Source organism: Rana temporaria, chromosome 7 (assembly GCF_905171775.1).
Source record: "Rana temporaria chromosome 7, aRanTem1.1, whole genome shotgun sequence".
NCBI classification, from domain to species: domain Eukaryota; kingdom Metazoa; phylum Chordata; class Amphibia; order Anura; family Ranidae; genus Rana; species Rana temporaria.
The window spans coordinates 22821090-22845757 of record NC_053495.1 but is presented as its reverse complement, the minus strand read 5'-3'; the positions used below and the strand labels follow the sequence as shown (position 1 = coordinate 22845757).

Genomic DNA, 24668 nt, shown 5'->3' with positions numbered 1-24668 from the left:
TTCCCCCCCATCAACAATGACTTAAATGTATTTAATTTGACAAGAACATCAGCCCCAGGCAATAAGTGCCGCTGACAGAGAACCTGAGGCCTAGACGTCAACAACACGATGGTGGCCATTTTCTGAGGCACAATTCTGGAAATGCACTGATAAACAAAACTACTACAGGCATACCCCGCTTTAAGTACACTCACTTTACATACACTCGCGAGTAAGGACATACCCGCGAGTGTATGTAAAGTGCCTTACAAGTACTGTACAGACATTTTGCAGCCACAGTAGAAGGAGCTAAAGCTCCGATAGCATAGCCCGCCCTGTTCCAGTGTGCCCCTGACACCCCCAATACAGACCCTGAGACCTCAACTACAGCTCCCGACACCCCCACTAGAGCCCCTGACCCCCTACTACACCCTAGAAGTGAAAAAATATATTGTTTCACTTTAAGTACATTTTCGTTTTACATACATGCTCTGGTCCCATTGTGTACTTAAAAGTGGGGTATGCCTGTAATATGTTATGAGCAGAACATCTGCACAAGGCCTTCATACAAGCCCTGAGGCCATTGCGACTGCTATGTGCCACATGGGGGCCAATATATCAAATGTGGCCCCGAGCCATTGTCTGGCCTTGGAAAGGATAGGTGGGAAAAGCGAATGTTATCACATATCCTTCCTGAACTATTCCCTCCTCATCCATTTTACCATTTCCTTCATCTTATCCAAGTATCAATCCTGACCTTCCTCACCCCACCTAGAAGGTCACGGCCCTCAGGGAAAGAAATTCTCAGGGAACAAGGTCATAAAAAAATCATGGAACTCCAAGGCATTCCCTTTGAAAACCAAAGACAAAGACAAATTTTACCTTAGACAATGAAAATACACAAAACACCAACCTGGCTTAAAAATGGCCGCGGCATTTGTTATTTGTCAACAAAACGCACAAAACAGTAAACCATTTAAAGACAAAATCTCAACAGTCCATAAATAACTAATATTTGGCTAGAAAATTCTAGGCATACTGCCGCAAAAATATTAAATTCGATTTTAGAAATGGTCTTCTTACGAGGTGACAAATCGCATAAACAAATGCAGTGACAAAGAGTAGGGTGTGGGGATCTCTTCTGTAAAAGAAGCGATGGATGTGACAGAACAGCTGGTGAAGCCACCTTAAGCCCTCGTTCAAATTGGAGCGATCCGTCATAACCTCAAGTCGCAGCCTATTGCCAGCAATGGCACCGTTCCAATTGGTGCAAAACCTACGTTAGGTCGCTGCAATGATTTGCAAAAGTAGTTCCTGCACTACTTTTGGCGACTTCGGGTGCGACTTCAATAGACAGTTGTGCATTAAGTCGCATAGATGTCTGAAATGCGGCTTTGAAATTGTGCAGTTTTAGATGAAGTCGCACAATTTCAAAGCTACATTCAATGTGAACGAGGGCTAAAGGATAAATGCACTACACACACACACACACACACACACACACATTACAACCTGACCATATAATCAACCGTAGATTTACCAAAACTATGTAATATGAAAGCCTACTTAATCAATTTGCATCCAGTCAGGCAGGCCCATGCACTACATAGTTGGTAGATAAAGAAAATTGAACATTCAGATTGCAACATGGGTTGTAAGGGTTAATAGGTTAGGTCACCTTCACACAAAAAATAAAAAAATGCCTATGCGGGTAAGGGGCATCTGGATAAAAACAAAACTGTGCAGCTCTGACTAAAGTTGAATAATGCCCTTCCTATAGATGTAGGCCATTTATGTACCTCATGAAGCCTGATGGGATTACTCCCAGGATGTTACCAAGTAAGGCCTAGTTGTTAATGCTCACCTCCATTAGGCCGGGTTCACACTGTCGCCGCATGCGGCACACAGCAGGGGTATGGTGCGTGCTGGTTCACCGGTTCAGTTCCGATTTCAGCCCGAACCTGAAACGCACCAAAAAAGGCACGTGTTTTTCCAGCACACCACTGCGGAGATATGTGAACCAGCTCCATAAGAGAGCCAGTCATATTCTCCCGCTATGCAAATTAAATGCAGGGAAACACGCATAGGTGTGAACCCGGCCTTACAGGAATGAGCTCTCAGATCTACTGCATCATGGGAGAGAAAGTGCATGTGAGGGAGTTTCAACCAGAGAAACCGCTCACTCCTATGGTGGTGGAGGTGAACAGTATGGCTAGGCCTCACTTGGCAATATCCTGGAAATATCCCAGTCAGGCTTTGGGAGGTATGTAAATGGCCTTCACCTATAGGAGGGGCATTATTCAGCTTTAGTTAGAGCTGCACACGGTGCTGGTTTACAAGCAACAGTTTTGACTTTCCTAGACGTGCCTGTGCATTACAGCCCCATTGGCTTCTAAGGAGCTGAAGGGTGATGGTCTCATAGATGTTTATAGGGCTGTAATGTGCAGGCGCGGCAAGCACAGTGAAGACCTGCATCGCTGAATGCAAACACACACACAAGGCCATGGCCTTCTTTCCAAGGCAAATACAGTATGCATCTATGAAAAGCTGGGTCAGGTTAGGACAAGGGGCAAAAAGGGTAAATGCACGTTATTTTAAAGTGCACTTATCCTTTAAATAGGCTATATCAGCCATTAACAAGACAGCCCATAGATGTTGGTCTTTCCCACCGAAAAAAGTCTGACTGGAGATAAAAAGCTCCAGTCACCTGTGCAGAGAAGAAAAACCAGGTGGTGACCTTTCTTCTGAAGGCATACTTCATATTCCCATCGCACACTTTCCTGGATCTGCTCTTGGGTTTGGGTGCTTGTAGCAACAACCAGCTGGATACTGGTACACGTTACAGTAGAAATATTTGCCAGCACACCATGGAACAACGTAAATAGCGTCCAAACGGATGTTTTATTGCATGATCACAACAACACAAAGAGAATGCAACGTTTCGGACCCGCGCAGGGTGCCTTCGTCAGGCATGCCGATATTGCGATTGTTGAATCGAGATCGCGATTTTATAATGATTAATTGTGCAGCTCTAGTTCAAAGGCATACTGCAAGTCAGTATAAAATTATATATTATATAAAAAAGGACCCTGCAAGTAAGGCCCCATTTACACCGATTTTACAAATTTTTACTGCGTTTTTCCTCTGCAAGAAAAGGTTTCCCTTTAAATTCTATGGGACTTTTCACACCACTGCGCTGTGGGTGCCGTGCATTTTGAAAAGTGCTGCATCTTAGGTGTAGCATGAAAAACTGCACAAAAACTTCTCATTGAAATGAATGGAAATCGCGGCAAAAAAAAATTGCTGTAAAGACGCAGCACGGTTTGAGTTTTTGGTCCATTTTTTAGTCACATGCCCATTTCTCACAGGTGCAGGTCACTCAAAAACGCACAGGAAATGCATATGAAACAGCCTTTTTACCACCATTTTGCTACAGAGCAGTGTGAAAGGGCCCCAAGCTTTAAAAACTCTTGATTTTTTTTTGTGTGCTTTATCTGTATTGTAATTGGCTGGTGACAGGGTCTCTTTAACAGGTGGAAACACAAAAACAAACCCAGGACAACAATGTGCGGACCCCCCCTCAGCAGCATCGCTAGCCAGATCAATTCATAGAAGGGTCCTCTTGGAATAAGAGGTGGGCTTCTGTAATAAACAATTTAAGAAGATCGTCCAAGTCATTATCTTTTCATCACCTTGACCGCCCTTGTCATACAGCGCTCATCGCCAGCGGCCCTGAGAGCGGCGAGCAGACAAAGAGCCGTCTGCGTGCTCGAGTCTATGAAAAGACTGAATTCCAGAGGAAGAAAAAAAAAAAAAAAAAAAGAAATGAAGTGAAAATCTCAAGCTTAGAGCAAAGTGCAGAAAACGATCGTCGGGAATATTTTTCCTGGTTGCACTCCAGCAAACTGCTTGATCTGGGATTCTGCATTTCAACGGCCTTTCTAAAATAAGCGTTGAGCACACAGAAATGGCGTAAACAAGAGACACGTGTTCCTGTAAAGCGGACCAATACTCCAACGATAGCGCCAATACTCCAACCAAGCTGCTAATTACAGAGATCAACTTCCATACACTGTATCCGTTCTACCTGCCAGAGAGTTTGTATTTGTGCCCATCCAGCCCTGAGCTTTAGGGCCCTTTCACACGGAGCGGATCCGTATTGATCCGCCCCGTGTGTGTCCGTCGGCTCAGCAGGTATCCTCCGTAAATCCCCGCTGAGCTGTCGGCGGACAGGGCGGTCCCCGCACACTGTGCAGAGACCGCCCTGTCTTTCCTCCGCTCTCCCCTATGGGGAATCGGATGAATACGGACCGTGTGTCCGTATTCATCCGATCCATTCCGCCAAAATAGGGTTTTCTTCCGTCTGAAAAAGCGGAACTTTGCGGACGCGGATCTTTACGGACGTTAGCGGATGCATCATCCGCTAATGTCTGCAATCCCATAGGGATACATTACAAGTCCGTAAACGGACTTGTAATAAACAATCCGTTCGTCCGCCCGTGTGAAAGGACCCTTACACAGAACAGACACCTGATTTTTCTCTGCTGCAGTTAAGTAACGCGTACAGGTCTTGTCCCTCCCCCAGCCTATCATTGGACAGTGAAAGGAGACGCAGAAGCCGGATGAGCTTATCTCTCTGTCACTCTGCTCTCTCTAAAACAAAAAGAAAAAGGAGGGCGCACCGACCTTGTGTATTACCACTTAATTTTTTTTATTAAAAACAGAATAAAAAGCAATGGTCCTCTCAAAGAAATTAAAGTAAGCGCTTTTCAGGCAGCTGGACTGGACCTCACGGCGCCTGCCAGTAGAACCTCAGACATCTGAACGGCTGACGCGTTTCTGGGGCGTACCCCCTTCTGCGCAGGACAGTTTACATGCACTACATGCGCAGGACAGTCCATTCATTTCAACGCAGCACAGCAGCTCAGGCAACTTTATTTTTAAGTACTGAGCTTTGCTGCATTTTTTTGCACGTTTATTTTTGAATGTCTGGTTGCCATGTTTTAGGGGGGCATAAAGGATCAATGGCACTCCAAGCGGGACACATGTTTTTGCGCTCTGGTGAAATGTAGCCTATAACTGTAAAAGAAGAAGAAAAAAAAACTAAAAGTCGATAAGTGCGACCGGTTCCACGCAAATATTTACACAACACCACCAGTGAGATATTTTCGGCGTCTTTACGAAAAGTCAATAAAAACCGCACACATACCGAAACAGTCTCGCTGCACCTTGTTTACTATTAACTGTCAATCACGTGCAGGAAACGCTCGCTGAGAATTCTCAGCCTCTTTAACCAGTTTCAGATAACAGATGAATCATCTGTTTTTGTACGCTTCCATGTGAATTCCTCCTCTGTGGTCCAAGTCACGTCACACAAAGACGTTGTCGATTATTCAACCAAATCCTGCCGGCGAATGCAGGCTTAAGGGAATGGGCGATACAAACCGCACGTGGGGGGGGGGATATTAATTGGAGGGCTTATCGTTCTGTGAACGTGGAAGAGAAAAACTAGTATAAAAAGACAAGTTTTTAGTCCGCTTGTTTGTTCTTTAACCCAAGCCGACCCCAGTACAAGCCGACCCCAGTACAAGCCGACCCCAGTACAAGCCGCCTCATCTTACCACAAAAAAACTGGGAAAACGTACTTGAGTATAAGCCTAGGGCGAGAATGCAGTAGCTACTGTAAGTGAAAAAGAGGGTCAGCAATGCCCATTTGCAGCCTCACTGTGCCCATCACAACCTCACTGTGCACATTGCATCGTGTACCTGAAATTCTTCACAGGCTGCGCTGCTGGCGTCCATTTTTTTTTAAAACTTGCGGCTTCCTCCTGGTTCCGTTTGACACAGTGTTCAGTGTTCCGCCTATCACGGATGTTCTTTCATCCTCGGACAAGAGAAGGTCCATGATAGGCGGAACACTGAACACAGTGTCTGCTGGGAAACCAAGTCCGAGGATGAAAGAACGTCCGCGATAGGCGGAACACTGAACAGTGTCAAACGCCTATCACGAAACAGGACGGGACCATGAGGAAGCCGCGAGTTTTAAAAAAAAATAGACACCCAAAGTACACCGACTCGAGTATACGCAAAGAGGGGTATTTTCAGCCCTAAAAAAAAAAAAAAAAAGGGCTGAAAAACTTGGCTTATACTCGATTATATACAGTACTTGTAAAAATATAAAAAGATGTTGATACGCCGAATAAATACCGAATATATCAGGCTCCAAAATTGCGTTTACCCGGTGGAACGGTGGCAAACTACGGTACCTAAAAAATTAGCAATGTTTTAAAAGCCTTTACAGGTTACCAGTTTAGAGTTACAGAAGAGATCTGGAGCTAGAATTATTGCTCTCACTCCGACGTTCATGGCGATGCCTCATGTGTGGTGCGATCACCATTTACATAGGCACAGGGGACTTACGTATGCGTTCGTATTTTTTTATGCAAGCACAGGAGAAGGGGACACTTTACATTTTAAAAAACACTTTTTTTTTTGGGGATCAACTTTACAAGGATTGGAAGTGATAGGTCATCAAAGGCCCCAAACACGCTATTAGATTTTCGTCTTCAGATTTAGAAAGAAAGAAAGAAAGAAAGAAAGAAAGAAAGAAAGAAAGAAAGAAAGAAAGAAAGAAAGAAAAAGAAAGAAAAAGAAAGAAAAAGAAGAGAAAGAAAAAGAAAAAGAAGAGAAAGAAAAAGAAAAAGAAGAGAAAGAAAAAGAAAAAGAAGAGAAAGAAAAAGAAAAAGAAGAGAAAGAAAAAGAAAAAGGAGAAAGAAAAAGAAAAAGAAGAGAAAGAAAAAGAAAAAGAAGAGAAAGAAAAAGAAAAAGAAAAAGAAGAGAAAGAAAAAGAAAAAGAAAAAGAAGAGAAAGAAAAAGAAAAAGGAGAAAGAAAAAGAAAGAGGAGAAAGAAGAGAAAGAAAAAGAAAGAAAAAGAAAGAAAAAGAAAGAAGAGAAAGAAAACGAAAGAAGAGAAAGAAAAAGAAAGAAGAGAAAGAAAAAGAAAGAAAAAGAAAGAAAAGGAAAGAAAAAGAAAGAAAAAGAAAGAAAAAGAAAGAAAAAGAAAAAGAAAAAGAAAGAAAAAGAAAGAAAGAAAGAAAGAAGAGAAAGAAATAAAGAAAGAAAGAAAAAAAAGAGAAAGAAAAAAAAAAAAAGAAGGAGAACAAAAAAAAAAAAAAGCCCTAAACAAAACACGATCGGAAATTCTGACAAGAAAAGTGTGGATTTTTTCCCGACGGAAAGGTGGCTCAAACTTTGGTTGCATACACACGATCACACAAAGAAATCAGTGACGTACAACACTACGATGAGCCAAGAAAAATGAGGTTCAATGCTTTCGAGCATGCGTCGACTTGATTCCGAGCATGCGTGTTTTTTTTTGTACGTCGGAATTACATACAGATGATCTGATTTTCTGACAAGAACTTTTCCCGTCGGAAAAATTGAGAACCAGCTTTTAAATTTCCGACCAAAAGCTCACATCAAACTTTTGTCGGAAATTTCCAATCGTGTGTACGCGGCATTAGGGCTTATTCACATCAGCAGGTGCAGATTCAGGTGCACAAAATGCATGTCTTTGCTTTTTCCGCCCTTTACTTCTACTGAATCCCATGCACAGCGCAGCCTTATCATGCGTTGCAACGTGATTTTGTGCGCTGGGTTGCATGAAATTGCATTAGGTCTACATTTTTATCTCAGCGCAATGCTCGGTAGTAGTAGCCGCATCTGTGCAATGAGGAGCTCAATGCGCAAGGCGTGAACGACTTGTCAGGACAGAAACATGGGGCTGATTTTTCAAGGCGTGATTACCAAAGCTTCCCTCCTTCGCCTTGTTCTAGTACTCAGCGAGTCGCTGACCCGGAACAAACACGCAGGTCAGGAGCCGGAATCTACTGGCTGTGTAATCAGGTCAGCGACGCCGAGATGGGCAAAGTGCCGTCACCCTCAGCAACCGCCTTTTATTCTACTGAACTGCGGGGTCAGAGATGGCTCCTGATTGGCCAGTGAAGGACATGGTACTTTGAACATTTCACTGCTAGCAAGACGCCAAAAAGGAATTCTGTACTAAAATACATATTAGCTAAACACTAAAACCTCATATAGGCTTTTATAGGTGAAAGCTGAAATAAAAGATTTCCCCTTCCCTGCTTATCGCCAACATGACAATTACATTTTTAAATAAAGCTTGTTTTTATCAGGCTTTTAGACATTCGGCAAAAATGAGTGGCTGAGCCGCATTTTTGCCACCCGCTTAACTGCTTCAATACCGGGCACCTTCACCCCTTCCTGCCCAGGCCAATTTTCAGCTTTCAGCGCTGTCACACTTTGAATGACGGTCATGCAACACTGTACCCACAAATACAGCTTTTTATGGTGGCATTTAACCACTAAAAGACCGAGACTCTTTTTAAAAATTGTTTACAAGTTAAAATCATTTTTTTTTTGGGCTTGAAAATTACTTAGAAGCCCCAAACATTATATATACTTTTTTCAGACACCCTAAATAATAAAATGACGGTCGTTGCAATACTTTGTCACACCGTATTTGCGCAGCGGTCTTACGAGCGAAAATTTTTGGGGGGGAAATTTTTTTACGGAAATAGTGCCCATAGTGAATAGTGAACGCAGGCTCCTGGGGAGACCCGATATAGTGAACGCAGGCTCCTGGGGAGACCCGATATAGTGAACGCAGGCTCCTGGGGAGACCCGATATAGTGAACACAGGCTCCTGGGGAGACACGATATAGTGAACGCAGGCTCCCGGGGAGACCCGATATAGTGAACGCAGGCTCCTGGGGAGACCCGATATAGTGAACGCAGGCTCCTGGGGAGAGCCGATATAGGGAACGCAGGCTCCTGGGGAGAGCCGATATAGGGAACGCAGGCTCCTGGGGAGACACGATACAGCGAACGCAGGCTCCTGGGGAGACCCAATATAGTGAACGCAGGCTCCCGGGGAGAACCGATATAGTGAACGCAGGCCCCTGGGGAGACGCGATATAGTGAACGCAGGCCCCTGGGGAGACGCGATATAGTGAACGCAGGCCCCTGGGGAGACGCGATATAGTGAACGCAGGCCCCTGGGGAGACGCAATATAGTGAACGCAGGCCCCTGGGGAGACGCGATATAGTGAACGCAGGCTCCCGGGGAGACACGATATAGTGAACACAGGCTCCTGGGGAGACCCGATACAGTGAACGCAGGCTCCTGGGGAGACACGATATAGTGAACGCAGGCTCCCGGGGAGACCCGATATAGTGAACGCAGGCTCCCGGGGAGACACGATATAGGGAACGCAGGCTCCCGGGGAGACCCGATATAGTGAACGCAGGCTCCTGGGTTTAGTAAGACTTTAAAGCTGAAATAAAAGGTTTCCCCCCCCCCCTGCTCATCACCAACATGCCAATTACATTTTTTAATAAAGCTTGTTGAGCCGCATTTTTGGCACCCGCAAACCACCATGCCGTGGTGGCGATGCGGCACACACGCGGCAAAGTTTACTGGACATAAAACACCACCAATAGAAGATCACCACACTCACCCCGCATTGCACACAGTTGTAGAACATTTGTGGGCAAAAAAGGATGTTAAAACCGTCAGTAAGGAGGCGTCACATTGCCTCTGAAGCGCAATCCAAACACAGTTGGCTTCAGAGGACGGGGAGATTTGGAGGCGCATCTAAATCTACCCTCACAACTAATTTCTGACCCAGAGAAGTCATCACTGGTTCTCTATGCTTCTCTATACAATGCAGGCAGATCATGGCTGGAGGGAGGGGCCACATAGGTTTCCCAGAACCTGATAGCACCCAGCCTCAGTAACCTCTCAAGAGCCCCCAGGCCTGATGGAAGCAGTGCATGTAGATAGAAAGTGGCTGCAGGAGAGCAGCAGCACTGAGATGTAACAAAGGGCGAAAATAGGGAAAAATGGATGTACAGTAATTTGAAAAAAATTTGAAACTGTTTACGAAAAACAAAAAACATCATTAATTTCAGGTTTACTTAAAAAAAAAAAAAACTATACGGCTCCAGGAAGTGATTTTGCGATGCAGCGAATCAGAGACCTTAATAGGGCGTACTTATTATCACTTCGCCTCTCTTAGGTTTACACAGATGAATGCTCCTGGCCGTCATCCTTATTCGTTTCACGGTTAGTAGGGAGTCAATCGTCTGCAACATGCCAAAAATCGGTAGTTCTGCCCTCACTGGCTGCATGCTTGTCTCAGATCAGTGACTATTATTAGAAGAGGATAATCCTAACACAGGATGGGGGAGGGGGGGGGGGGGTGACACTCCCACCGCTGTATCCCGACAGTCCATTTAAAGCTGATTTTTAGGAGAGAGTGCAGTTATGCTTTTTATAGACAGACATCAACCTTTTCAATGATTGCCGCTGGGGAACTACAAGACCCAGTATGATCTGCCAACCTCCATCAGTAAAAACAGCTGCAGGACTACATGTCACAGCATGCCCCAGTACTTAAAAGCAGGTTAACCCACCAGCCTACCCCACTAACAGCTGCTAGGGAACTACAAGACCCAGCATGACCTGGTAGCCTCCCCAGTAACAGCTGGGCAACTACAAGACCCAGCATGACCTGCAAAGGAACTACAAGACCCAGCATGACCTGCAAAGGAACTACAAGACCCAGCATGACCTGCCAGCCTCCATCAGTAACAGCCGGGCAACTACAAGACCCAGCATGACCTGCCAGCCTCCATCAGTAACAGCTGGGCAACTACAAGACCCAGCATGAACTGCAAAGGAACTACAAGACCCAGCATGGCCTGCCAGCCTCCATCAGTAACAGCCGGGCAACTACAAGACCCAGCATGACCTGGCAGCCTCCACCAGTAAGTCAGGCAACTACCAGCACGACCTGCCAGCTGCCACCCATAACAGCAGCTGGGCAACTACAAGACCCAGCATGACCCGCCAGCCTCCACCAGTAACAGCCGGGCAACTACAAGACCCGGCATGACCTGCCAGCTGCCACCCATAACAGCAGCTAGGCAAGCACCCTCCTGCCAGCCGCCTGCATCAGAAAACATAGACCCTTATACTGATCATACAGAACTAGAAGCAGATTATATAATCAGTATTAAACCCAAAAATCTATTATATTGTAGCTTACCAATCATTAGATGGGGTGGCAGCATTAGTTTTATCTTCTTTGGCTTTTTCACCTGGTGATCTGGCCAGTAACACACCTCCTTAGGTAGACACCTCTGGAGAAATGAGCATTGGAGGCACACAGCATTGCCAGTCTAGGGGGAGGGGGGAGTGTTAAATGTACTAGCAGATTTACATACACTAACAAAATTAAGCCAAACTCCAGTTCACACTTTAAGGTCAATAACAGCAAACGGTTTATTTTTCCTTTTTGGGATATAGATTTTGTATTTATAAATAAAAGGTGATCATTGTAAGCACCCCTGCCAGTGTTCAATGGTTTGTCTCCTCCCTGTAAACTGATACATTCTGCTGGAGAGCTTGAGCTTTTGAAAAACAACAGATTTGCTGGCTGGATCTCCAGATTAAATAATAAAAGAACGAAAGCCAAAAAAACAAAAACAAAAACGAATGCAGCCGCAGCCACATTAAAGAATTGTTAAGCTGCAATATAATAACATGTTTGCTTTTGGGTTTGATATCATTCATCGCTCTGACGCTTTGTACATCATTCACATCACATCCTAATAAAAAGAAACTCTTTCAGTTTTTAAAAGTCACATAACATATAAGGATCCGGCTGACACGGTCTTAGGAGGGATTTCCCTGAATTTACACAAATTCTGTAAAGTAACAGCAATGACACCCGATAGCAAAGCGCTTTGCTAATTAAAAAGGGAACTCCAGGCACTTTTCCCAATTTTAGGGGATTGGGGGAAACCCATACACGTCGGGATTTCGCTTGTTCAGTTCTGCAAGCCAAACTGCTACAGGGAGGAGCTGGGGGAGGAGCTGGGGGAGGAGCTGGGGGAGGAGCTGGGGGAGGAGCTGGGGGAGGAGCTGGGGGAGGAGCTGGGGGAGGAGCTGGGGGAGGAGCTGGGGGAGGAGCTGGGGCATACACTAGTAGAATTTTATTGACATTTTTTCATTTTAACCACTTCCTTACTGGGCACTTAAACCCCCTTCCTGACCAGAGGACTTTTTTGCGATTCGGCACTCCGTCGCTTTAACTGACAATTGCGCGGTCGTGCGACGCGGCTCCCAAACAAAATTGGCGTCCTTTTTTTCCCACAAATAGAGCTTTCTTTTGGTGGTATTTGATCACCTCTGCGGTTTTTATTTTTTGCGCTATAAACAAAAATAGAGCGACAATTTTGAAAAAAATATATATATTTTTTACTTGTTGCTAAAAAATAAATAGCTTAATTTTTTTTTTTTTTTTTTCTCAGTCTAGGCCGATACGTATTCTAAATATTTTTGGTTAAAAAAAAAAAAATCGCAATAAGCGAATGGTTTGCGCAAAAGTTATAGCGCCTACAAAATAGGGGACAGAATTATTATTTTTTATTATTTTTTTTTTTACTAGAAATGGCGGCGATCTGCGATTTTTATTGGGACTGCGACATTATGGCGGACACATCGGACACTTTTGACACATTTTTGGCGCCATTCACATTTATTCTGCGATCAGTGCTATAAATATGCACTAATTACTGTATAAATGTGACTGGCATTGAAGGGGTTAACACTAGGGGGTGAGGAAGGGGTTAAATACGTTCCCTGCATTGTGTTACTAAAACCCGGACCCTGCATTCACTATATCTGGTGTCCCACAGAAATATGGAAACGCAATTATTTTAGCAAATAAAAACTGCTAAATATCTTTTCTCATACGTATATAGCAGTCTTGTGATTTCTATCAGTGTGTGGTTAAAGCTTGTAGGAGGAGTTTTCATTCTCCTCCACTTGTCCTATGAGGCTGCATGACCCCTGACCCACTGAGAATTTTTGCACAAATGTTTGTTAAAAAATCTATGAGTGTGCAGCCAGCTTAACAGAGCAGAGTGAACACAAGGCGGGTCATTCTATAAATGGGCGAGATAATAGAATAAAAGTGCGCATGCAGAGTTGGTTGCAGGCGCAGTGTATTGCGCCACCATGGGGTGGCTCTGCTCTTTCCTTCCCAGCATCCTCAGCTCAGCAGCAACCCACAGCTACAAGACATCGAGATGGGAGATCCCCTTTATTCCTGCACCCCAACACTGATTGGTCACTGGCCACCAAGACCCTGCAGACTCCGCCCACTTGACTCCAGAGGATAGAAGATCCTTTGCAGTCTCTGTGATGATGTCAAAGGATCAAATGGTGGAAGATTTGTACAATGCAGGGACAAGGCCATTACTAATAAAATACTAAAGGGGGCGCTGCACAGGAGGAGAGGGAGGCTTTGGGGGACTTTTAGGTGCCGACTGGAGTTCCCCTTTAAGGAAGGAAAGACCTTAGTAATAGACAGTACCTGGTAGACGTTCCTTTCCGCACATCACATATACTGCACTTGAAGGCTTCTGCGCTGTTCTTAAAAGTGCACACACTACAATCCCAATATCCTTCATCAGCTGAAGGCTTAGCTTGCCTTTTTGGCCTGAAAAATAAAAATAAATATAGAAATCAGTAAATATAAAATGGCACGGTGTCTAAACCAAGATTCATACAATTGTATAGACTTCCCCCATAGAGCACGTGTGTCAATCACAAGACCCGCGGGCCTAACGCCGCCTGCCAGGCGATTTCATGTGGCCCTACGTTCCCCCTTCGTCTCCACCCCCACCCTGCCTCAGTAGTCGGCAGCATTGAGGACAGAACTCCTCCAACAGATCCTGCGCCTTTCCATGAGGCTGCAGCACCCCCTCTTCTCTGCATTCAGCGGACTCTGGTACCCGGCTCCAGCCCTCCTCCAGACCCTGCACTTTCTGCTTTCCAGCTTCGCCCCCAGCTGTAGAGGTTCGGCTCTGGGCCCGTCTCAGCAGTTGGTAGCAAAGAGGAGGAAAGAACTCCTACAGATCCTGCACCTTTCTGTGCAACTGTAGCACCCCTCTTGTACAACACCCCTGGTCTCAGCATTCAGCAGACTCCGGTAGCCGACTCCGGGGTCTGCATTGCTTCCCAGCTCAGATGGAACACTATGGTAGAACCACGTTCTGTCTGAGCAGTCTCCAATGAAGGTGGAGGATACCAGAGATGCTCTTTCCCCCACCCCCATTTCTAGACTGGCATCATCTGCTACAGGATTGTGAGCGGGCTCCATGCCAGTCTGCACTTGCCCTGCACAGCTTGCCACATTTGGCACCTTATTGGGGGGGCGGGTGCCTGGCTTTGACCGGTACCTGCTCCAACGTCCGCCTAACTTTGTCACTGACACTCACTCCTCGCATGCCATGAATAAGGCTCCGGACGAAACGCGTTAGCACCTTACTGCTGTTTGCTGCCATGTAGCCAATAAAGAATTTTTGCAATGGATGTTGCCGAGTAGCCGGCCTTATTGTATTGGACGATACACATCACAGGAAATCTCATTACAATTTCCACAGAAGGTTACATTTAAAGGAAAAGTGCCCTATAAAAACAAAGTGAGCTTATCCTTCTTAACCCCTCCCCCTCATCCAACCCATCCCATCCTCCCCCCTCATCCAACCCGTCCCGTCCTCCCCCCCTCATCCAACCCGTCCCGTCATCCAACCCGTCCCGTCCTCCCCCCCTCATCCAACCCGTCCCGTCCTCCCCCCTCATCCAACCCGTCCCGTCCTCCCCCCCTCATCCAACCCGTCCCGTCCTCCCCCCCTCATCCAACCCGTCCCGTCCCCCCCCCCCCTCATCCAACCCGTCCCGTCCTCCCCCCCTCATCCAACCCGTCCCGTCCTCCCCCCCTCATCCAACCCGTCCCCCCCTCCCCCCCTCATCCAACCCGTCCCATCCTCCCCCCCTCATCCAACCCGTCCCCCCCTCCCCCCCTCATCCAACCCGTCCCCCCCTCATCCAACCCGTCCCATCCCCCCCCCCCCCTCATCCAACCCGTCCCATCCTCCCCCCTCATCCAACCCGTCCCCCCTCCCCCCCTCATCCAACCCGTCCCATCCTCCCCCCCCCCTCATCCAACCCGTCCCATCCTCCCTCCTCATCCAACCCGTCCCCCCCTCCCCCCCCTCATCCAACCCGTCCCATCCTCCCCCCCTCATCCAACCTGTCCCATCCCCCCCCCTCACCCAACCCGTCCCATCCCCCCCCCCTCACCCAACCCGTCCCATCCCCCCCCCCCTCACCCAACCCGTCCCATCCCCCCCCTCACCCAACCCGTCCCATCCCCCCCCCTCACCCAACCCGTCCCATCCCCCCCCCCTCACCCAACCCGTCCCATCCCCCCCCCCCTCACCCAACCCGTCCCATGCCCCCCCCTCACCCAACCCGTCCCATCCCCCCCCCTCACCCAACCCGTCCCATCCTCCCCCCCCCCCTCATCCAACCCGTCCCATCCTCCCCCAACCCGTCCCATCCTCCCCCCCCCTTACCCAACCTGTCCCATCCTCCCCCCCCTCATCCAACCTGTCCCATCCTCCCCCCCTCATCCAACCTGTCCCATCCTCCCCCCCCTCATCCAACCCGTCCCATCCTCCCCCCCCCCCCTCATCCAACCTGTCCCATCCTCCCCCCCCCCTCATCCAACCTGTCCCATCCCCCCCCCCCCTCATCCAACCCGTCCCATCCTCCCCCCCCCTCATCCAACCCGTCCCATCCTCCCCCCCCCCTCATCCAACCTGTCCTCCCCCCCCTCATCCAACCCGTCCCACGTTTGTTTACATCCAGCAGAGCAAGTCATTGTCCTTGCCACGCCTGCACATTGCAGCCCCTTACACTTAAATTGGGGTTCCATTTACCTCACTGTAGCACAGGCTTCAGGTGTAGGACATTTGTGTGGTGCACTGTGATGTACGCTGATTAGGGGAGGCCATTGAAATCCATGGACTTCTGTTGTACCACAACATTCCAAAATCAGACATGTCCCAACATGTATGCTGCCATGCACCTTGTCATGTATGTGCCTTAGTGCATTGGGGTGCTAATCAAAACGAATGACACCACAGTGTACCAACACATGTAATGCATGCATGAAGATCAATCCGGACACCAACGGCGGGGCACCCATGCCCTCACCGACACCAAATGATGAGAGACTACCCCCCCCCAATGACACCAATAATGAGGGACTATCCCCCCAATGACACCAATAATGAGGGACTATCCCCCCAATGACACCAATAATGAGGGACTATCCCCACCCCCCCTCACGACACCAATAATGAGGGACTATCCCCCCCCCCCTCACGACACCAATAATGAGGGACTATCCCCCCCCTCACGACACCAATAATGAGGGACTATCCCCCCCCTCACGACACCAATAATGAGGGACTATCCCCCCCCTCACGACACCAATAATGAGGGACTATCCCCCCCCCCACGACACCAATAATGAGGGACTATCCCCCCCCTCACGACACCAATAATGAGGGACTATCCCCCCCCTCACGACACCAATAATGAGGGACTATCCCCCCCCCTCACGACACCAATAATGAGGGACTATCCCCCCCCCTCACGACACCAATAATGAGGGACTATCCCCCCCCCTCACGACACCAATAATGAGGGACTATCCCCCCCCCTCACGACACCAATAATGAGGGACTTCCCCCCCCCCTCACGACACCAATAATGAGGGACTATCCCCCCCCCTCACGACACCAATAATGAGGGACTATCCCCCCCCTCACGACACCAATAATGAGGGACTATCCCCCCCCTCACGACACTAATAATGAGGGACTATCCCCCCCCTCACGACACTAATAATGAGGGACTATCCCCCCCCCTCATGACACCAATAATGAGGGACTATCCCCCCCCCTCATGACACTAATAATGAGGGATTGTCCCCCCCCCCCACACTGACACCAATGATGAGGCACTATGTCATTTTTTTTTCACGCCCGCTCATGCTGGGGCATTACACAATCAGATACAATCTCTACTGATTTTCCAATGCCATGTAATAAAGGGAGCAGCCTACACAATTCAGTTTATATCCAGTCAAGCATTCCCTTGCACCACATGGTCGATAGCGGAGATTGTAAAGTGTATGGCCAGCTTAACAGATTACAAAACACATGCCTGTTCCCCATCAACGGGCACAAGAAGGGCAATGGCGGCTCCCGTATTTCCTACACGACGGGCTCACTTTAAGCGCGTGCGAGTTCCACTGACTCATGCATTCCGGAGTGCAGACACGTCCCTTCATCAAACAACAACACAAACCAAAATGCCTTCCAAATACCGCGCTGCTTTATGCGATTCCACCCGAGTGCAAATACATACAATGCTGGGCAATAAAGGAGGACGTCACTTCACAACAACCGACTTCCTGTCTAGTCTTCCCACACAGCCAACCGCCATATTTTATTTTATATAAACAGAGAAGAAATGAGGCGGCCGGTCCAGTATTTGTTAATCTGAGGCCCCCCCCCCCCCCCCACCATGTAATATGTTTCATTACTTGTTGATCCTGCCATCAGCGCTGATCCTTTTCCACCAACAGGGTGACAACTTTGTTCATTCTGCTGTAAAATCACATCGTTGTCACCTGGTGAGCAGAGTGGTCTACTGAAGCCGTTGATGGACTTTGGGCTCATTCACACTGGCATTAAGGCTGCATTCACACCTCGGCGTACTAAATCGCAGCGTTTTGTCCCGCGAATTGCGGCGACAAATAGCAGCGTTTTATACCGCGATTCGCGGCGGCAAAACACCGCGATTGTGAATGCAGCCTCACCCCCTCTATGGAGATGGTTCACATCTCCTATGCCGAACGCCGAAAGACGCCTGAAAAAAAGGTCCGGGACTTTTTTTCAGGCGACAGGCGTTCGGCGTGGAGATGTGAACCATCTCCATAGAGGGCAATGTTACATCATCCCTCTGGCGTGTCGGGGCGGCAGCGGGCGTCACACTACAGGCAACAAAACGCCTAGGTGTGAATGGGCTCTTAGGGAGCGGCATTAAAACCTTGCGATCGTGCCCCCAGCCGCTCCCCCTTTAGCTGGGGGTAGACACATGCTGCGGCCACAATTCTTTCCCTTGTGGCAGGAATTATACCCATCGCTTTTGGCGAGCGATACTGCTTGCAATCTATTTACCTGCTTGCCAACCAGCCGCCGCCATTAAACTGAGGCAGGTTGCAAATCGCCATACATCGTCCCCTTAAAGAGCAATAGCAGGCGCGCGCATTGGCCTGCGGCCGCAATGTCCGCCGCCCACCCGCGATCGCTCTTTAGAGAGCCAGAACGGGGATCAATGTAAACAAACAGATCCCCGTTCTGGGAGTAGAGAGAGATCATCTGTTCCTAGTGATCAGGTAAAATCAGCATTTAACCCTTGAAGTATCAGGGGGCCCCCCACTGCAAGGGAGGATTTTTTTCCCCCCCGGGAACTCTGCTTTAAAGTGGTTGTAACCTCAGACATGAAATATGAACAAAGCACACCCCTCTTGTCTCAATCCAGAGCACTAAGGGAGAGTGCGAAATCTGGTGCAGCTCTGCATGGTAGTCAATCAGCTTCTAACTTCATCTTGTTCAATTAAGCTTTGACAAATAATCCTGGAAGCGGATTGGTTACTATGCAAAGCCGGACCAGATTTTGCACTACAGTTTTAGTAAATCAACCCCCCCCCCCCCCCAAGTGTCATCTGTCTGCTGCCTCCTTCCTCTGCCATCAGCATGAATCACTTCTGACAAGTTTTCCCTGACATCAAGGCGGGAAAAAAAAAGGTGACAGGGGAGGGACCTTCAGCTGATTGACAGCATCAGCTCTGTTCCTGTGTGAAGGGGGCGTGTCCCTTCCCTCCAATCACCTCCCAGAGCTCTCCTCACTAAAGCAACCTCAGCTCTCCGCCCCCTGCTTTTCAGAGCTGAGAAATTCTGTGTAAATGCTGCACTTTGAAGGGCTGTAGAAAGGAGAAGACCTCAGATAAACAGGTACAACTTAAGTGGGTGGGATTTAATCTCCTGAGGCCAGTCACATCACTGGGTATATGTAAGGGTTTACAACCACTTTAAAGTGGAGGTCCGGGGGGGAAAAAATAAAAAATTAAAAAAGCCAGCAGCTACACATACCGCAGCTGCTGGCTTTTAATAAATGGACACTTACTGTCCTGGAGTCCAGCGATGTTGGCAGGTAATGTTTCCATCAGCTGTCGGGTGCTGCCGCCGCCATTGCGGGCGAGAGAACCCGGCAGTGTAGCCCTTCGGCTTCACGCCGCAAACCCTACTGCCTATGTGCGAGGCCCCGCTCCTCTCTCCTTATAGCCCGACGGCCAGGGGAGGAGGGAGCCCCGCGGTGACGTCACTGCCGCGGCCGGACTCCCGGAAGTGGGAAAGGGTACCTGTCAAGGACAGGTATCCTGGTCCCCCCCCCCCCCCGAAAGGTGCCAATTGTGGCACCGGAGGGGGGGGGGGGAACCGATGAGCAGAAGTTCCGCTTTCAGGTCCATTGGAGCCAAGCATGGCGGCCAGGTAACTGCCATTTCCAGAAGGAATGGTCAGCCAGGGCAGCAGCCTCCATAATTCCCTCATTCCAGGACCTGGAACAAGAACACAAATAGAATTCCGACATATTTACCGCATGCTAGTTACAGGTCTGAGACTCACTAAAGTACTGATGGCAAACAGCCAGGAAACAAGTATTTTTTTTTTTTTAAAGGAGCCAATCGAGTGCAGCCCCTTCTCTAATTTCAGGGTCAAACCTTAACACCGGCAATGATATATGAATGTCAAATATCTAAAAAGGAAAAACAATCAGGATACTGTAGCTGCTGACTTTTAATATAAGGACACTCGCCTATCCAGGGATCCAGTGCTGTCCTCACCCGAGCCGATTCTTCCATCAGCTTCAGGTGTAGGCACCGCCATCTTCAGTAAGGGAAACAGGAAGTGGAGCCTTGCAGCTTCACAGCCTGTTCCCTACTGCGCATGCGCGAGTCACTCTGTGCAACGTAAATGGTCCCGTTGTCTTCTGGGACCTGTGACGTGTCCTAGAAGACTGAGGGGGAAGGAGAGGGGCTCAAAACCAGGTACCCGCTCCCCCCTTCACCCCCCAAAATTGCCAAATGTGACAGTGGAGGGTGCAAAAAAGTGAAGCTTCCCTTTTTGGGTGGCCCTCTGCTTTAAGACAGCCCATACACGCTTCATTTACAAACAGCGAATCAAACGATAGAAGAAAATTACCCGATCCCAATCCACACACTCCATATGGACGGGGGAAGTTATTGTGTTCTGACAGCGAGGAGACTTCCCTGCAGCCACACTTCACTGATCAGTGCTGCCAGATAGATAGAGATATATATATAGAGATATATATAGCTGGCAGCACGGATTGATCAGAAAAAAAAACAAAACAAACTGGGTGTATAGAAGTCGATAGGTAGATCAACTTCTGTACAACCAGCCTGCCCATACATGGATCGAAATGTGTCAGGTCCCTTCTGAACTGACCGAATTTCGATCCAGGTATGGCCACCTTAAAGGGGTTGTAAAGGTAAGAAAAAAAATTCCCTAAATAGCTTCCTTTACCTTAGTGCAGTCCTCCTTCACTTACCTCATCCTTCCATTTTTGCTTTTAAATGTCCTTATTTCTTCTGAGAAATCCTCACTTCCTGTTCTTCTGTCTGTAACTCCACACAGTAATGCAAGGCTTTCTCCCTGGTGTGGAGTGTCGTGCTCGCCCCCTCCCTTGGACTACATGAGAGTCAGGACGCTCTCTACGTTGCAGATAGAGAAAGAAGCTGTGTGTTAGTGGGCGTCCTGACTTTCCTGTAGTCCAAGGGAGAGGGCGAGCACGACACTCGAGGCTTTCTTCCTGGTGTGGAGTGTCGTGCTCGCCCCCTCCCTTGGACTACAGGAAAGTCAGGGCGCCCACTAACACACAGCTCCTTTCTCTATCTGCAACATAGAGAGCGTTCTGACTCTCCTGTAGCCCAAGGGAGGGGGCGAGCACGACACTCCACACCAGGGAGAAAGCCTTGCATTACTGTGTGGAGTTACAGACAGAAGAACAGGAAGTGAGGATTTCTCAGAAGAAATAAGGACATTTAAAAGCAAAATGGAAGGATGAGGTAAGTGAAGGAGGACTGCACCAAGGAAGCTATTTAGGGGGGGAAAAAATTACTTTTACAATTCCTTTAAGGCTCACATAAACTTTACAATCTGATCACACAATCTTTATACAATCTTTATACAATCAACTTTGGATTTACCAAAACTATCCAAACCTAATCTGGCCAATCACTTCAGTCTGGTAGGCCCGTGTACTACAAAGTCGTTGGCGGAGCTACAGGAAATCAGATTGTAACATACTGTATAGGGTTAAACCTGATACAAACCAATCGTTTTTGTTTCAACCTGGAAAAACTGACAGCTCCTGTCAGAGCTGCTGTACCAACGATCCAATGTTAGTACAGCGATCTCCCCTACTTTTCTCTTGTGCCCCCCCCAGCTCTCTCAGCCAATCGGAAGCCAGTCAGCTGCTGGTTTTCCAGCATGCTGGTCCAAGAGAAGCCGGCCAAACGCCTTTACAGATGGGCCTAATATCGTCCGGTTTCTCCCGAACCGGCCGATATCACCAGACATTCAGCCTAAAGGGGACCTACACTATAAAATCTGTACAATCTCGGTTAGATCTACCAATCAGCTATGCAGTATAAGGGTCCATCTGATTGGATACACATTGAATGATGTGTCCTATATCAGGGTTAAGCAATTAGCGGACCTCCAGCTGTTGCAGAACTACAAGTCCCATGAGGCATAGCAAGACTCTGACAGCCACAAGCATAACACCCAGAGGCATGATGGGACTTGTAGTTTTACAACAGCTGGAGGTCCGCTAATTGCATATCCCTGTCCTATATGGTGGTCTCAGTAATTCTAAGGGTAGACACACACATTACAATACAAATGTACTTCGTATTAAGAGGACACACCTATACCAATCAATTTCTATCCAATCAGATAGACCCTTGTACTACATAGCTGATGATAGATCTCAAGTACAATCAGATTGTCAAGTTTATGGTTAGCTTGAAGGACACTGTACAACCAGACTGTATAATGTATGGCTAGCCTAGAGGATATTGTACAACCAGACTGTATAATGTATGGCTAGCCTAGAGGATATTGTACAACCAGACTGTATAATGTATGGCGAGCCTAGAGGATATTGTACAACCAGACTGTATAATGTATGGCGAGCCTAGGAGGATATTGTACAACCAGACTGTATAATGTATGGCTAGCCTAGGAGGATATTGTACAACCAGACTGTATAATGTATGGCGAGCCTAGGAGGATATTGTACAACCAGACTGTATAATGTATGGCTAGCCTAGAGGATATTGTACAACCAAATCGTATAGTAATCTTAAAGGATATTGCACAACCAGATTGTATAATGTACGATTAGCCTAATGGATATTGTATAACCAGACTGTATAGTGAATGGTCAGATTTAAGGATATTGTACAACCAGAAGGCATAGCAAGCTTAAAGGATATTGTACAATCAGACTGTATAGTGTATGGGAAGCTTCATATTGCGGAGACCACAAAACAATCGCCAACCCGCAAACGTCTCTAAACATCAAACGCCTGGCTTCCTGGGCATTCTTACATTCGCCAACGCTACCCCCCCCCCCCCCCCCCCCCCACAGACTAACTTTTTTAATTTCCTCGCTCCCTCCTCACCGAACCCAATACGAAAATGCCCGAGCGAACGCACGGTGGTGCAGCCTGTCAATTCGGCGACTGCAGGGGGCACTAGGCAGCAACGGTACCTCCGATTAAATTTGCTGCCCTTCAAATTAACCTTACGTGACCACGGGGAGCATCACACACACACACGGGAAAAAAAAAAAGCCTCCGGCCCGCGAGGAGTTAAAAAGCACGGAACGTCAAAAAGGAGACGAGCGGCGAAAAAAAAAAAAGAAAAAACGCTCGTCCACAGCGCCTGATGCCAGGCGAACGTCTCTGCCCCTCACCTCCCACCGCTCTCCTGCCAGTGCCCCAATTGTCAGCGGAGACCGCCGTCAAAAAAAAAAAAAAGACCCCCGTTTTCTCAATCCCAACGAGGTTAACCCTTTCCTGTCTTAGAACCCCCCCCCCTTCATTTTCCAAGGTGAGATCAGGAAGGGGTTAATGAAGTAAAAAAAAAAAAGAAAGAAAAAAAAAGACAACACACCCCACTGTGAAAATAACACAAAAGACAAAAGCAGCCATGGCGAGTCTTTCCATAGAAGACATTCCAACCACCCACCGCCACCGTCTACCGATCCCTTGCAGCACCCCGCCGCCTACCCCCCACCTTGCTTACCTAGCAATAAAAGGAATAATGGGGGGGTTTGGGGGGGGCACTAAGATCATTTATTGGCATTTTTTCGGGGCAGTGGAGGCGTTTCGCTCTCCTCTCCACCCTGCTCCTCGCCTTTTTCTCTGGTAAATATTCTCTTTGTCTGAGGCTCAGTGCAGGGAGTGTGTTGTGTGTCTGAAAGGCTCAGCCGCCATAGCACAGCAATGCCCTGGCGCACTTCCCCTCGCCTCCCTATAGATCATATACATTAGGAGGCGCTCGGCAGGCGGTCGCCAGGCGCAATGACAGCCCCCCCCCCCATTGCCTATCCCTGGATCAGGCTTGATCTACCCCCATTGTCTGTGATTGGGGTCTTATTTAAAGGGACTGTTTCAAAGAAGAAGGGGGGGGGTATTGGCATGCATGGTGCAAGCGCATGCAAAGGGTGGGGGGGGGGGGGCTGAATCTGGTTGCACGGGCAAAGATCATATGCATTGCATTGACAGGGGCCCTTTAAATTGAGGGGGGGGCGCATGATGTCTCCAAGCAGGACATAAACAAGACATACACAGGGAGGGGGCTGATTCTGCAAGGGCATTGGCAAAACAAGCAAAGAGGGAGGGGGGATTTCAATGTTAAATGTCCATCTGGTTGCATATAAATAAATACCCCCCCCGCCACCACCACCACCCATCCCCCCCTCTGCACTGTACCTGGTCGGGCTCTTCTTGTCGCCCATAATCATGAATGTAAAATCCACGCCTGGTGCACCCTCCCCCCTTTTCCTGGTGATGTGCAAAGGGGGACCCCCCCCAAAACACCTAGAGAGACCGGGGGGAGGCGGAGAGGGGGGGCGGCCCGCTGGCGGCTACGGTTGCCGGTGGATGGACGGAGCCCGGGAGGGGGGGTTGGGAAGAAGAAGGGGAGGGGGGGTGAAGTCCGGGATCAGCCGTGCTCTCTCCTCCGCCGATCCGCTGCCAGACTGCACACAACCAGTCACTCGGGGACGGAAGGAAGGGCGGGGACACGGCCGACGTGACGTCACGGGGAGCGGGCAGCCAATGGCGGAGCGAGGGGGCTTTAAAAGTCCAGCGCTGGGGCAAGTGGGGAAGGTGACATGAGCGGGCCTGGAGGGGTCAGGGGCGCGTGGGATCAGGGAGGTGTATGGGCTAGAGGGGGTACAGGGGGGTGCATGAGATCAGGGAGGTATATGGGGGTGCATGGGATCAGGGAGGTGTATGGGCTAGAGGGGGGTGCATGGGATCAGGGAGGCCTATGGGCTAGAGGGGGGTGCATGGGAT

General features: G+C 48.4%; 1 protein-coding gene across 1 annotated transcript in view; it reads right to left on the bottom strand.

Annotated features, from left to right (window-relative positions):
- The window catches only part of LOC120945162 (RING1 and YY1 binding protein), a 103698-nt gene extending 79360 nt beyond the window's left edge, over positions 1–24338 (bottom strand). The window contains exons 1-2 of the mRNA XM_040359069.1: positions 24081–24338; positions 13446–13571 (exon numbers count right to left, since the gene is read on the bottom strand). Coding sequence (XP_040215003.1) covers positions 13446–13571; positions 24081–24112 — 158 coding nt within the window. The 5' untranslated portion in view covers positions 24113–24338. The remainder of the gene's footprint in view (positions 1–13445; positions 13572–24080) is intronic.
- Between the last annotated feature and the right edge of the window lie 330 nt (positions 24339–24668).